The sequence below is a fragment of the Ranitomeya imitator genome, chromosome 2 (genome assembly GCF_032444005.1).
Source record: "Ranitomeya imitator isolate aRanImi1 chromosome 2, aRanImi1.pri, whole genome shotgun sequence".
Taxonomy (NCBI): Eukaryota; Metazoa; Chordata; class Amphibia; order Anura; family Dendrobatidae; genus Ranitomeya; species Ranitomeya imitator.
In genome coordinates this window covers 812,970,788-812,987,040 of record NC_091283.1, presented here as the reverse complement: position 1 = coordinate 812,987,040, position 16,253 = coordinate 812,970,788, and the positions used below count along the sequence as shown (strand labels likewise).

At 42.3% G+C, this 16,253-nt stretch overlaps 1 protein-coding gene across 2 annotated transcripts in view; it reads left to right on the top strand.

Annotated features, from left to right (window-relative positions):
* CTBP2 (C-terminal binding protein 2) overlaps positions 1–16,253 on the top strand; it is an 82,694-nt gene that overhangs the window by 39,936 nt on the left and 26,505 nt on the right. The window contains exons 1-3 of one of the 2 annotated variants that reach the window (XM_069753885.1): positions 2,694–4,773; positions 11,267–11,430; positions 12,375–12,519. In XM_069753885.1, the coding sequence (XP_069609986.1) occupies positions 2,982–4,773; positions 11,267–11,430; positions 12,375–12,519 (2,101 nt within the window). In that variant the 5' untranslated portion in view covers positions 2,694–2,981. Of the gene's footprint in view, positions 1–2,693; positions 4,774–11,266; positions 11,431–12,374; positions 12,520–16,253 lie in introns of those variants that run through there. The other variant, XM_069753886.1, reaches the window with a different exon arrangement.

The window sequence follows — 16,253 nt, the reverse complement described above, 5'->3', positions numbered from 1 at the left end:
ATATATATATATATATATATATATATATATATATATATATATATATATATATATATATATATATATATATATATATATATATATATATAATGTGCCTACAAGTAGTATTCAACCCCCTGCAGATTTAGCAGGTTTACACATTTGGAATTAACTTGGCATTGTGACATTTGGACTGTAGATCAGCCTGGAAGTGTGAAATGCACTGCAGCAAAAAAATGTTATGTCTTGGTTTATTTTTTTTTTTTTTAAATTGTGAAAAGTCTTTTCAGAGGGTCATTTATTATTCAACCCCTCAACCCACCAGAATTCTGTTTGGTTCCCCTAAAGTATTAAGAATTAATTCAGAACAATGAGCTTCACATGTTTGGATTAATTATCTTTTTCCAACCTTTTCTGACTATTTAAGACCCTCCCCAAACTTGTGAACAGCACTCATACATGGTCAACATGGGAAAGATAAAGGAGCATTCCAAGGCCATCAGAGACAAGATTGTGGAGGGTCACAAGGCTGGCAAGGGGTACAAAACCCTTTCCAAGGAGTTGGGCCTACCTGTCTCCACTGTTGGGAGCATCATCCAGAAGTGGAAGGCTTATGGAACTACTGTTAGCCTTCCATGGCCTGGACAGCCTTTGAAAGATTCCTCCCGTGCCGAGGCCAGGCTTGTCCGAAGAGTCAAGGCTAACCCAAGGACAACAAGGAAGGAGCTCCGGGAAGATCTCATGGCAGTGGGGACATTGGTTTCAGTCAATACCATAAGTAACGTACTCCACCGCAATGGTCTCCGTTCCAGACGAGCCCGTAAGGTACCTTTGCTTTCAAAGCGTCATGTCAAGGCTTGTCTACAGTTTGCTCATGATCACTTGGAGGACTCAGACTGACTGGTTCAAGGTTTTCTGGTCTGATGAGACCGAGATCGAGATCTTTGGTGCCAACCACACACGTGACGTTTGGAGACCGGATGGCACTGCATACGACCCCAAGAATACCGTCCCTACAGTCAAGCATGGTGGTGGCGGCATCATGCTGTGGGGCTGTTTCTCAGCCAAGGGGCCTGGCCATCTGGTCCGCATCCATGGGAAGATGGATAGCATGGCCTACCTGGAGATTTTGGCCAAGAACCTCCGCTCCTCCATCAAGGATCTTAAGATGGGTCGTCATTTCATCTTCCAACAAGACAACGACCCAAAGCACACAGCCAAGAAAACCAAGGCCTGGTTCAAGAGGCAAAAAATCAAGGTGTTGCAGTGGCCTAGTCAGTCTCCTGACCTTAACCCAATTGAAAACTTGTGGAAGGAGCTCAAGATTAAAGTCCACATGAGACACCCAAAGAACCTAGATAACTTGGAGAAGATCTGCATGGAGGAGTGGGCCAAGATAACTCCAGAGACCTGTACTGGCCTGATCAGGTCTTATAAAAGACGACTATTAGCTGTAATTGCAAACAAAGGTTATTCCACGAAATATTAAACCTAGGGGTTGAATAATAATTGACCCACACTTTTATGTTTAAAATTTATAAAAATTTAACTGAGCAACAAAACTTTTTGGTTTGTAAGATTTATGCATCTGTTAATAAATCCTGCTCTTGTTTGAAGGCTCTAACTTATTTGCATCTTATTAAACTTTCTAAAACTGCAGGGGGTTGAATACTACTTGTAGGCACTGTGTATGTATATATGTATATATATTATATATTATATATATATTTATATTTTCACATTAGGCAGGTTCCCAGCAAAGAGAATAGCCTTATCACGGCTGTTGGGTATACATGAATTGTTCAATTTTTGCAGTAAGTATCCTCAATTTTTCCTATTTTCTGGATCGGTAATGTAACTCAGATTTCATGTGCTATAGCGCTACAGAGTGCAACTTTATTTTTTTACAGAGTGCAACTTTATTTTTTTGCAGTTTAGAGCAGATTGTTGTGTGAAAGGGTCACTGAGTAAAACAGTGGTGGGTCTACAAAGAGGCTGAAAATCTGAAATGCCTATATTTTACTTTTTGGATATGTGAGCGTTGGACATCAGAAATGCTGCAAATTTTCATTTTGTAGAAATTCTGCAGCAAAATCCGCAATGGAAAAATTTACCATTGAATTTTGTGGGTTTTTTATCTCTGAAATGTAATGGATTTACCGGTCGGAAAAGCCGATCTCTGTGCTCATACATTACAATTTTTTTTTTTTAACTTCTGCTCCAATTTTTACAAATTATACATAAACCATCAAAATTTGCATTGAATTGTGGTAATGCACAGGAGTGGTCTTTTCAACGGAAAAATGAGGACCTGATAATCAGATCAGAAGAATGAAGATAGAGGATATTTTGCCACACCTCCTCTACTGCAGATTTTACTCAACTTGTCAATGACGCGTTAATCCTCAATCCCCAAATCTCAGAGCGAAAAGCTGCCTAGCTTTGTATTGCAAAAAGGAAACTGCTTTTTTTTTTTTTTTTTCTTGCTCCGTCCCAATTCTATTTTTTTGAGAATGAGATGTGAGTGACGCGGCACTCAGGGGGTGTCTGATCTCGGCTGTCTGCGGTGTCGCAGGGAGGGTCTCTTCTGGGCCCACTCTGGGTCACGCAGGATTAGGGCTTTACAGGTTTTCTAATCTGCGCACAGTTATCCATACAAATAAAATGTCCCCTCCACATCCAGGCAAAGCTGGGAGGATTAGTAGCGAGCACCCAGTCTGTGCCTGAAGCCTGCTGAAACCACAATCTGCGGGGTGTTGTACGGTGTCGTCTTCTATTACCTGGGATTAATAATTCAGCCGATACTTTTGTAACACAAGCCGCCTGTTTCTGTTTGTGCCTCCGGAGAGCTCAGGTGCAGCTACGTCTGTTTTATTGTGTGCGTTTTTTTTTTCTTGTGTTTTTTAATACGTGTAACAGAAGATTATAACCGAGACGATTCCTTGCCTCCTCCTCTAGCACAGTATCTAAGCGGAGAGGTTTTTCTTTTTCTCTTTCTTCCAATGCCGGTTCCAAGCAAGCATACGAACATCAGCCGTTCTCGTAGCTGGGATGCTGCAGGTTGGCATGAAGGCATCTGGGAGGGAGACATCATCTCATCAGGATACCACCGAGCTGCCGGCATAAACAATTCTCTGACCTACAACGGAGAGGAAGCTTTTTACAAGCTGCCAAGTGGCAGATCCCGCGATATTATCGTGCCAGGCAGCTCTGAGATAAAGGCGGACGTCTGTTCCTACCCAGACGCATATATCCGAGGTCAGCAAGGTCACTTAGTGCGTCAAGATCGCAGACCAGGGAGGAATAACTCTGTTCCAGACTTCAGCTATCCTTACGAGAGACAGGTGGCAATGTCTGGGCGTGGATCTGTGCACACTCACGATTATTATAATGAGCCTTCTCTGTCGGGAAGATCCCTGGAGGATCCGCGTTATTATAGAGAACCAATGCTCAACCGTGTAGGACACACGTATGGGCCCCCCGCCGGCCGGACAGTCTGGGATCAGACACCTGTACGTCCCTATCATCCGCAGGATGTGGGTCGCCTGTATAGAGATCCTGCAGGGAGAGTCATCGGTGAGGGACAGCGTTCAAGGAGTCGTGATTCTTCTCCTGCCAGGTACACCATAGAAACACCCAACCCCAGGTACGGCTCCGAGGCATCCACGTTTCCCACTAGACCGCTGTATAATGAGATGATGGAAAGATCCATTGATCCCTCGACAGGGAGGCAGACTGCTCCTACCTGCCTTGTGGTGGAGCCCAATGATGCGGCTGCTATGGATGGCACACTGGGGACTTCACCCATTTCAGCAAACCATGGTTATCATGGCTCAGTGAGGGAGAACGTCGGTGCGAAGATGGCTTATGACACCTATGATAACTCCATAACTCCGTCTCATACTGGGATTCCTATGTCTCTCTCTGGATCCGAACTGAAGAGATCTGTGGACATGGAGTTCCTCACGGTCCTGAGAAACGAAGGCCTCTCTGAAGGTACAATTAGCGCATTAATGCAGCAAGGATTCGACACGCCCAGTTCATTGGCTGTCATGGAAGAACACGACATTAAATCGGTAGCTGCTAATCTTGGCCAGGCGAGACTGCTTTCAGGTCTCATCAAGAGTTACCGGACAGATCTACAGATGCTGAGACAAGATCAACAGAAGAGCAACTCGATGAGATCCCGGGCTCGCTCCAACAGCTTCAGTCATCGCGGGGATCTGATGCGCACCGATTTCAATGCGCAGCCTCTTAACAGTCCTATGATGGACGGAGCTACTAATCCACCTCATTCCTTGTCTTTGCAACCAGTTTCTCCACGAATGGCTGAACTAAACCGGCGGCCATCTAGTGCCCCATCCCAGCACCTGTTGGAAACTGCCAGCTACCCAACTTGTGGAATGGGTGTCCAAAATCCACAATTCATGCAAACTGCAGCATACTCTGTTCCTGCGCAGCCTCGACCTGCCTCTGCCTACCAAGCCCAGTCTGGCATCCCTATGACTGTTGTGCACACCAATGTCAACACTGGGCCAAAGACGGCTTACCCTACAAGCTACACTGTGCCCATGGAGCTGATGAAGAGGGAGCGCCTCCCACCAGTCTCTCCGGTGCACAGCCCACACTGCAGCCCACAACTACTACGCAAACAGGGGATCCATCTGGAGACCTCAATGAGCTTGGCACCGCATAATATAGCCAGTCAGCCCTCTCTCCACTCACCTTACCAAAAAGTAACCCGACGGACTGGACCACCCGTCATTGTCTCCACCATGGCGTCTCCAGAGCCAAGTAATTCTCATTTATTTAATTCTAAAATGTAGCCTCTGTCCAATTTTAGTAATGTGAATTGAAGTGATTGAGGCTACCACTTATGTGTCTAGTTTGTGTGTGTATAATATATCGGTAAGTCTATTTTAATTATTTTTTACGCTTTCCAACTAATTTGATATACTTTTGTGACTTTTTAGTAGTATCTAAAATTGTATTTTTATAGTTCAATAGTGCCACTCTTCACGCTTGGCACATTTGTTGCAAAAACTTCCCAACTTGGAAATTAAAAATTCATACACGTGGTGAAAAAAATAACTCGGATGTCGGCTAGACAGACTCCGCACTTCCGTGATGAGGGGCAAACATCCTGAAATAATCTGTAGATTAGTTTCTGGCTTGGCTTTTATCCATGTTGCAAGACTCGTTTAAGAGTTGGACATTGACTTTTAGGGTAGTCGACTTTTGCTTGATAGGACTTGGGAGACTGTTTCTTTCTGATCTGCTAGAGAGGTAATTTGCACACTTGAATGTTTAAAAAAAAAAAAAAAATTCTAAAATTTACTGAGTGTGATTATTTCCTCGTGGGGTGCAAGTGTGGGAGACTGCCACAGTTAAATCACTCTACAAGAGATGCGAAGGTCTACGAGAGAAAGTTGTCTTGGTCCTCTTGTTCTGGGACTAAAGATGCAAGGTTCTAAACCATCAAATGTCCCAATCCTGGCTCTTTTTCTATTTTCTTTGCTTTTATGTATGCCACTGATCATTTACGTTGCAGTGGGTAGCGAAATGTATATGGAGGGTGTGCGCCATCTCTTCGATCAGGGTGGACATGACTGTAAAGAGTAGGATTGTTGGAGTAGACCCAAGTTTGAATGTGATTTGTAGGATACATTGGGTTACAGGGTCCTGGGCACCTGCTGAGGTTGAGGCCTGCTGAAGTGGGGGAGGGATCCACTGTTATCCACCATTGTAGGCCTATATGCTAGAAGGATCTATGGCAGCACCAGATATATTTTCCCAATGGTTTACTGTGGAGCACAAACCCAGATAACGGCAAAGTGTAGCATGCAGACCTGTTTTCAAGAAAGTATGGAGGGATTGTGTCATGTTGGGGCCTACAGACTTGGCATTGTTGCAGTTTTGGGGTGGTCTCTCCACTGTGGCGGTTGTCCTTTTGGGCCGTAGGTAACAATGTTGAGTTGACGTCATATATCTGAGGGTGAATGTCCAAGATTTCCAATCTAAAAACAATCGGAGGCAACAAAAAGGCGTTCTTTGTCATATCTTATCTAGGCCTCCACAAGATCGATCTTCCTACAGAGCGTTCATCCATCAAGTTGCCATGGCTCGAGATCGAGCAGAAGGCCTTTAAATAATACCGTATATGCCATTAAAAACCTATACATATTTTATTTTCTATTGCGGGGCATAGTAACTCAGACTCTTGTAGAAAAGAAGGAAAATCCAGCAGTAGTCATTTTAGGATTTTAAGGAATATTCCCATCTCCCAAGATCCTATCACAATATGTAGAAGGTATAATATTAGCAAATGCCTCCAATGTAGTTTAGTTCTCCTCATTCTCTGTGCCATTTATCCATGGTTACAGACACTCGTATATAGTGACAGTTACTAGCTGTAACCATGGATACCTTTTACATGGGTTAAGTGACATGGCTAATCAGAAGAACAATACTACATTTGTAATTCCAGCCGCTCTTTACATGTTCTCTTCTACCTCCTTTGTCCTATCCAATATCCGTGTATCTGATGAAGGTCTGGATGACTAAAACATCACATTTTACACCATGGATTGGATGACACAAATACCATTTTTTTTTTTTTTTTCTAAGAGTACCGGATTCTTTAGTATTCAAATAGTAGACTTAATGGGTTATTCCCATCTCCAACATCATATCCCAATGTGTAATATTAGCAAATACCTCCAATTAAAAATGTAGCATAGTTCTTCTGATTCGCTATGTCTTTCGTCATATGCAGGGCATTTTGGTAGCTTGGGTATCCATGGTTACAACAGCTAGCTATCTAATAACTCTCCATATGAGTGGTCGTAACCATGGATACCTAACCTGCTGCAATGCCCTGCACATGGGGCAAGTGGCATAGTGAATCAGAAGAACTATACTAAATTTCTAAGTGGAAGTGTTTGCTATTACTGTAATTACACCTACAACATATTGGGATAGGAGATGGGAATACCCCTTTTAAGCCAAAGCATGTGCGCTGGCCTTCTCTGACCTCTGGTTCTTGGTGGCAGCTGGGCAAGGACAGTCTTCACTTCTGTGGCTGGCATACTGGGTGCCTCTTACAGTTCAGGGCAACTCTTGTAATGCCTTGAGAGGCCCAATAAGCCCTGGAGGCATCCTGCATGTCGGCTGCAAAAAGACGACTGCCCTGGACTGGATGACACAGAGGCACAGACCGGATGCTGGACCGGGGCAACATAAATCTTTTTGGCCAATAATTCATGGCAGAGATGAGTACCGTGTGACTTTTTTTCATGGACCTCTACAAATTCAGGACATCACGGTGCCTCTGCAGTCTCACCATATCCATCTGGATCCATTCACCCTGCAGCACATCCCCATCCAGGAGCATTTTTACTCTGGTTTTGGGCACAGTTCTGATAAAGTGGCCTTATACTCGGGAGCTATTTTTTTTAACTAATTTGTAGTCTTTGATTTTAATCTCTCCATGTTTTTCCTCTCTGAAGAGACAGTTTGCCTATTTAATTTCCCAGAGGAGCATGCATGGCTTATAAGTCTCCGCACTCTGGTATGGAGAAACGTTACCCCTTTAGACCCCAATCTCACAATTTCAATGACTGATGGTTCATCCAAGTCTAATAGAGGGTCGCTGAGCTCCCAGATGTACGCCTCAGCAGTAACCTCCATGTTTATCTTCTGGGGCCGGTGTACCCTGGAGGTGTGCATGGCAGTAGGCTGGTGCCAATTGTCCGACTGCTGGGAGTTGTATGCAGATTTAGTGATGTCACACACGCTGTTAATAATAACGTCTCATTGTGTGGGAATTTATAGCTCGTGAAGGTGTTAATGAGATAATCGCAGTCAGCAGAATGGAGAATGGTGGAGATCGGAAGTGTGACAATTGGTGAGCTTAGCTGCTATTTTAGGGTATTGCTGTAGATGGCATGGACTGATTTCTGAGAACAAAAAATAAAAGCCTAAAAATGAAGAAATAGAAGAGCACTATACTGAGCACTCTTTATGTCTCGGTCTGCCTCCTTTGGAGCAGAAGCTAATACAGTACTTTAATAAGGGGTCATCTGTTTTTAAAAACCCAATTCTGATATACCCCAATCGGGAATTTCGAGTTACTAGAAGAGGGTCTCCTGTTCTGGATCCATATTTCTTAAGCTGAGTAAAGAATGGTCACAAAGAGCGTCTCTCTATGGATGTCCTCTCCTGTGTCTATACTTTTGATTTCTTTCAACTTTACACGATGAAACCTTGTCCAAAGTCCATATAGTTCAACAGACCGGCTAACATGTTGATCTAGATCAGTGTTTCCCAAACTCCAGTCCTCACGGGCCCCCACAGCTCGTGTTTTGAGGATTTCCTTGGTGTTACACAGGTGATGGAATTATTATTGAGGCATCAGAAATTTCCACCAGTTCTGTGTCATGTGCAATACACTAAGGAAATCCTGAAAACATGACCTGCTGGTGGCCCTGAGGACTAGAGTTGGGGAAACGCTGATCTAGACCATGGCGCACAACCAGCGGCCCTCCATAACATTTCTGTGCGGCCCCCGACCATCTGGTCAGACTTTCCCGCCTGTGTGTGCCTGATGACTTGTGGTTTCCATATCATACACAAGACGATTGGCATGCCAACCATCTCTTCATGAAAATATCTTCTCGACTCCAGATGTGGCAGTCGGATTAGTTCCCTAGATCAACGTCCAATTACAGAATTTATTGTCCATAATTTGTTTTGTTGAAAAGTAAAATCTTACAAAGACATCCAGGTCCTTCTTGAACTTTTTGTAGTGAATCAACCATTATCATTTGGCAGAGAGCTTCATGGCCTCACTGCTTACTGTAAAGAATCGCCGTCTGTGATTAGGATTGATCCTTCTTTCCTCTAGAGCAGGGATTCTCAAACTCCAATACACACTGGGCCAAAATTAAAAGCTTGGACAAAGTTGCGTGCCAACCTTAGTATTTATTTAAAAATATGTCTACAACTGAGAACTTTTTCATATGGAATCAAACTTAAAGCGCTTGTCCCGCAAACAAAGTACTTTTTTTAATTAATAGATCTTAACATATTATAATATTCCAATATTTTGTTTATATGTAAGAGCAGTAAAAAGCATATGGCCCAATGGCCTAATTTAAATATGTACTTACAAAGGATAACAAAAAAAACCTTGAATAATAAAGTATGCAAACAAAAGTGCCTCCAAACACCGTATAATACTCCCACAGTAAATTCCTCCACTGAATAGTGACCCCATCACAGTATGATTGTTCAACTGTAATCCCCACACAGCACTTCATACAGTATAATGGACACAAAGTGCTCCCCACATATAGGCTCCCTACGGCATAACGGGCCCCACATAGGGCTCCCTATGGTATAACTGGCCCCATGTAGGGCTCCCTATGGTATAATGGGCTCCATGTACATGTTAGGGAATGTTAGGTTAGGCTATGGGTTGAACTAGATGGACTTAGTCTTCCTTCAACCTTAATAACTATGTAACTATGTAGGGCTCCCTATGGTATAACAGGCCCCCTATAGCGCTTCTTACAGTATAAATGGGCCCACATAGGGCTCCCTATGGTATAACTGGCCCCACATAGAGCTTCCTATGGTATAATGGACCTCACATAAGGGCTCCCTACGGTATAACGGGCCCCACATAGGGCTCCCTACGGTGTCTCCATTAATGCATCCCATGATTTTACTTGCCTTGGTAGCAGCTGCCTGACGCTGGTCAGAATAGTTGTTTTACTGTGTCCACACGTCCAAGTCTTTTTTTTTTTTTTTTTGGTGACCCAGTGTTTTACCATTTAGTACAGCACATTGTTTCCACGGCCCAAATGCAATGACATTACATTTATCAACATTAAACTTCAATTGCCATTTATCATCCCAAGCCTCCAGCTTTCATCAATCCCTTTTGTAATAATGATCCCCTCCCTGTGTTGAGTACCATGCAAAGTTTAGTAGCTGCAAATTTTCAATTTTTATTTTTTTTAAAAAGAGGGCCCAATACTGACCTTAATGTACCTCGCTGTTAGCGGTGACCCAATGCAAGTGTGTTGCATTAATAACCATTATCTGTTTCCTATCACGGAGTAAGTTGTTAACCCAGTTACATACTTTCCACTAGTCCCATTACTCTTTCCCATTACTCTCATTTTATATACCAACCTGTTGGGGCACTTTGTCAAAACTCCTTCGAAAAGTCCAGAAAGACGACATCTACGGCCTTACCGTGGTCCGGTCTGGAACTTGCCTCCTCATAGAAACTGACTGGATTAGTTTTGATAGGACCGATCTTGAATATAGTCGCCACTTTTGCTATGTGCCAGTCCTGTGGTAGAGACCCTGTTATTTTGGGATCCTTGAATATTAGAAATATGTCTACAATGGAACTTAATTCCTGCAGTACTCGGTGGTATATGCCATGTAAGCCTGGTGAATTGTCTACTATTAGATTTTGAGGCTCCGCCGTCCTTACTTCTGGGTTAAGCAGGTGACCTTTTTAATGGGGATCTTATGGTATCTCTGATCATGTCCTCTGTTATGGGATTTTATTGGGTAAATACTGCAGTGAAGGGAGCTTAGTACATTGGACTTTCCTTCATGTTCTTCCACCATTTCTTCCAGATTGTTTTTGAAGAGTCAACACTACATAATTTGTCTCGTTGTTGTTGAATATTTTTGGATTTTTTTTTTTAAATACATTCTTTGACACAGAGTTTCTCTGTCTCCATTTTTGCTGCCTTGATTTGTTTTTATTTATTTTTTCCTCTGCATTGTCGCTACCCTCTTGCTTTAGTTTTCTAACGCTTTCTTTTTTGCACTCTTTACAACTCTGTATAGCCATAAGCGGTTTTCTCCTATTTCCTAATCCCAAGTATATTCATTGCTGGGAAAGTAGTATTACATGAGGTCAGGTCAATGGATGACCATATGACGATCCGCTCCTCCATGGCGGAAACTTCTTTTCACAATGGTTAATACATATATATATATTAGGTCCCCCTAAGACCAAATCTATATTCCCCTAATGCATTTTATGGGCAGACCCTGCCTGGAATAAAGTCTGTGACTTTGTATCAGGACTATATAGTGACTCTCGGGTCTGTTGCTTTACGGCAAGGGACAACATTTGCATCAAATTTGTGTATTCTCCCCATTTTCCGTGGGATTTCCTCCAGTCCCTTCTTCATTTTGCTGGAATGTACCGTATGATGGAGTCCTTCTGAGAGCTTCCTGTTCTGACAATTTCCAGGTATGACTGGTATAAGGCCCCAGACGGTCAACGGTCCAATGCACCCTCGCCCGCTAATAGCTCTGTTGGATGGAAGGGACTGCACAGTGGAGATGCCAATCCTGAAAGACTTGGCGACTGTGGCATTCTGTGATGCCCAGTCTACACAGGAGATCCATGAAAAGGTAAGAGAAATCCATTCTTGTGATGTGAGTAGTGGGATGAATGGCAGTGTTGTCTGTCTTACTAGGGTTGCGATGTAATGGGTTTTCTACATGTTCGTCACCAGATACAGACTGGGCTCATTCCTTGTACTTGGTGGATAAAGTCGGCCTCCAGCAACTTCTTGCCTTTTATGATGCATAGTGATTAAGAATTAATGTTTTGCCATACTTGCCAAATATCTCGGAACGTCTCTGAAGCTCCTGAAAAAGGGGAGACTTCCCAGACTTTTGGAAGAGTTTGCGAAAATCTCCTGGCTCCAGTGAAATAATCATGAAACCAGTGGTTCCATAAATTTTTCTTGTGCATGATATTGAGATGATCCAATCTTGCCGTCAAGGAGCTTAGACGCGACTTGGATGTGTTATGCTTTGGGCAACAGTTTTTGACATTTTGGTTAATATTTTTCACCCATAACTATAAACCATAGAGTATACCTGTTTTTATCAGCCATTTCTCGGTTATCGACTGTCTAGATTCCTTATTGGTCTCTAATGATGATCATCATACAGATTACATTTCTTGCAATGCTTCTACATTTACACAAGGGTGAAGTCATGCTGTACTGCCGTTTCTCTGATCAGAGTCCTTACTAAGGGCAGCAGTGATAAATCTGTTGCATGTTTTTTTTTTTAGTTTTTGAATTTCCACAAAAATTAAAAATAACCAATAAATTTCGATCAACTTCACAATTGTGTTCTACTTGTTGTTGATTCTACACCAAAAATTTACTTTTGGCATCTTTATGTTTGAAGCCTGATATGTGGGAAAAGGTTGAAAAGTTCCAGAGGGCCAAATACTTTCGCAAGGCACTGTATGTACAGTGCTGTGGTATTTGTTAGCACTATGAAGATACCATAGAAAAAAATGAATGTTGCTCATACTCATGGAAATGCCTGTGTTGTAGGTATTGAATGAAGCGGTGGGTGCCATGATGTATCACACGATCACCCTGACGCGTGAAGACCTGGAGAAGTTTAAGTCCCTCCGTGTCATAGTGCGGATAGGCAGCGGATATGACAACATTGACATCAAAGCAGCTGGAGAGCTGGGTAGGTACTAAACGGCGACTGCGTGACTCACCTCCATCTCCCGATTTGCCTTTCCTGTAGAGGAGCGTCTGCAAAATCTACATTTCATCCTAAAATCTATGGTGACAATTTGCAATAGAAATCGATTGACGCACAGTAGATTTGAAAACATGTGGCGCGTGGGTAGACATCGCTTCTACTTCCATGAAACTATAAATATTGACAGATTTTAGCAATGCAAACCTACAAATTAAAATCTTCAGCAATTCCGTCCCGTGTGACTTATCCCTAGATTTCGCTCTCGCAGTTTGCAGAATGTTGTGACTGCGGTGCAGAAATGTGAGCACTGTCTCCGCTTCCTCATAGGACAGATCCCTTTTTCTGGCACCGATCACTCCGGATTCTTCATAGTCTTTATGTAGAAGATGATGGACGCAGGAATGTATTGGCTACATGCTGAATATTTCATAGCCGCCTTCTATAGAATTTTCTCACCGGTGAAGTATTAGTGTAACCTGCAGCACATATATAATCCTTCCATGAATAATTGCCCAACCTGCACCTTCCCGATGATCCTCCTGGTATTCAGAATCCTCTAGGATTTGGAACCATTAACGATTCACCTTGGTGCTTCTGGCTGGGTTAACACATTGTTAATAATTTAGCAGTAAGTACATTACTTTTATGATATTTTAATTGGCAGTGTTTTCCTTTGGAAACTGTTCTGCTTCAAAGCAACACGGGATGTTAGAGTATAATATTACTGATGCATGACGGGGAGAGATTGTCCTGGGGACTGTTTAGTAATGGTGATGTAAGTTTATACCCTCTCCTGTTACATTGTCCATATCGGTCAATATAAAGCAATGTTAGAAGGCCAGGTCGGGTTAGACACCAACCTGTAAATACATGTGCAGGACATGGGGACCCCCTAGACAGTAATGTACTTTTGGTTTAGGTTTATTATTTCTTTTTCTTTTTTTTTTGTTCTTCTTCTTGATGTTCTTTTTCTTGTTGTTCGTCTTTTTTAGTTGTTTTTGTTGTTGTTGTTCTTTTTCTTGTTGTTGTTCTTGTTCTTTTTCTTGTTGCTGTTGTCTTCTTGTTCTTCCTTTTCTTGTTGTTCTTGTATAGTTTATATGTTTGTATTTATGTACCTTAATCTGGGCACTATATAATGGTAGTCTAGTCTATGGTGTATTGGATAATACTGTACAGCAAGCCGCTAAGTCTTTCACCCCCACCCAACCCCTTTTCTGCCTGCTAAAAATGTCAAATATCAGGGGCCATCCCATACCTGGATCTAACTCCTTTAAAAAAAAATATTAACAGTCAGATCGGCATTTTATATCTCGTCACAAGTTATAGCCTTAGATAAACTCACTATGAATTACCCTGCAGTCTTTATATGTATGGGTCTGTGCACACATTGCGATCTTGATGCTGCTTTTTTTTTTAATGCGCAGTTTTGTCACAAAACCTACAGGATTTCCAAGTTCCAGCAAAGATTTACAGCATTAACTTTTTTTTGCTGCAGATTTCAACCATTCTGCTCCCCTGAGTATTCAGTATTCCATCTTTTTTTTTTTTTTAATCTGTCATGCAGGTCGAGAGATGTGGGCCTTTGTATTTAGTGCTACTTTTTTTTTTTTTAACTATTTTCCAACTGGGCGTGGTTCATAAGATAATGTAGACTGGCACAGAGATACACTCATAGAATGAGCCACACCCCCTTGGCAATGACCATAAAAATTAGCAGCAAATAAAAAGCCCATATCTCCTGAACTATATGGTGTATCACCCAGCTCACCTATTCCTCCTCCTATACAATGACTAAGAACCCCTCTATATACAGTAGATAACACAGGATCCACTATTTACAATAGGATGTCACAGCTCACCTCCTCCTCCTCCTATACAATGACTAAGAACCCCTCTATATACAATAGATAACACAGGATCAACTATTCACAATAGGATGTCACAGCTCTCCACCTCCCCTTCATGTAAATGATTGGTAACTTTGTCACTGACAAAATATCTTGCAACTGATGGCTGCAAAGTTCTCTGCTCCTATGTTTGGCTGGAAGAGCTGGGCACTGGTTCATTGGTTTGGATGCAGTCTCCATACAGCCAACCAATTCCAGCCCTGTGCTGATGAGGGCCTAAAGCCTGAAACACGTGTCCACGGGTAGGAATTGGTTGGCTGTGTAAATTTAGAAACTAATCCGCAGCATTGCACGCTTGGCGGTTCCAAGCGCTGTGGATTAAACTGGGGTGGAAATATGATTTGCATAGCTCCGCCTACTGCAAAGGATTCTGGGTAAACCTGCTATTCCTTGTATTATGCTGCTTGCAAGTACTTTCCGTTTCAGGAAAGCATCCACTATGTAGTCTAGAGGAGGAGATTTACTACTAAGAATTTGCAACACATTTTCACTTTCAGTTTCATACATTGTAAGTAGGGGGGTTGGGGCAGCATGAGGTTAACCAAGTATAAGATTAGATAACGGCAGTGGAGAACAGTGGCACACAAGAAGTAAGAAATGTCTATCTCCAGCAGAACTGCTTATCACTGTTGTTCATAGTTTGATAGAACATATATATTTGAGTAACATTTATAAAATTCATATGAAAGTTCAATTATGAAATAATACATTTTTTTTTTAAAGCTGGAGTCGGTACATTTCTACCGACTCCGACTCCAACCAAAACTAACTCCGACTCCACAGCCCTGCCTCCGAGTATTTGTTAGTGTTCGGAGATTAAGTTTTCATCGCCTCAGCTGAATGATTTACAGCTACTAGCCAGGCTGAATACATGTGGGGGTTGCCTGGTTGCTAGGGAATCCTCACATGTACTCAGCCTGGCTAGTAGCTGTAAGCCATTCAGCTGCAGCGTTGAAAACTTAATCTCCGAACACTAACTAACAAATACTTGGAGGACACCCGAGCAACGAGTACACACACACACACTATAAATGATGTTACCAAGGTTTGAAGACGTCTTGGATCTCTTTAGGCATGGTATAACAAGGTATGTGAAGAAACTTGTGCATGTATACATCTATATATGTAAAGGTGTGTGTGTATATATGTATATCTATCTATATCTACCGTATAAGCTGAGATTTTCAGCCCATTTTTGGGGGGGCTGAAAGTCTCCCTCTTGGCTTATACTCGAGTCATACCCAGGGGTCGGCAGGTGAGGAGGGGGTCAGGGGCTGTCTAATTATACTTACCTACTTCTGGTGCGGTCCCTGCACGTCCCTTCTTCTTCCAGCGCTGCATATTCTTCCTGTGCTGAGCGGTCACATGGTACCGCTCATTACAGTAATGAATATGCGGCTCCACCTCCAATAGGGGTGGAGCAGCATATTCATTACTGTAATGAGCGGTAACAGTACAGGAAGAATATGCAGCGCCGGGAGAAGCAGGGACTGCAGGGACCACGCCAGGAGCAGGTAAGTACAGGTCCTTCTCAAAAAATTGGCATATAGTGTTAAATTTCATTATTTACCATAATGTAATGATTACAATTAAACTTTCATATATTATAGATTCATTATCCACCAACTGAAATTTATCAGGTCTTTTATTGTTTTAATACTGATGATTTTGGCATACAACTCCTGATAACCCAAAAAACCTGTCTCAATAAATTAGCATATCAAGAAAAGGTTCTCTAAACGACCTATTACCCTAATCTTCTGAATCAACTAATTAACTCTAAACACATGCAAAAGATACCTGAGGCTT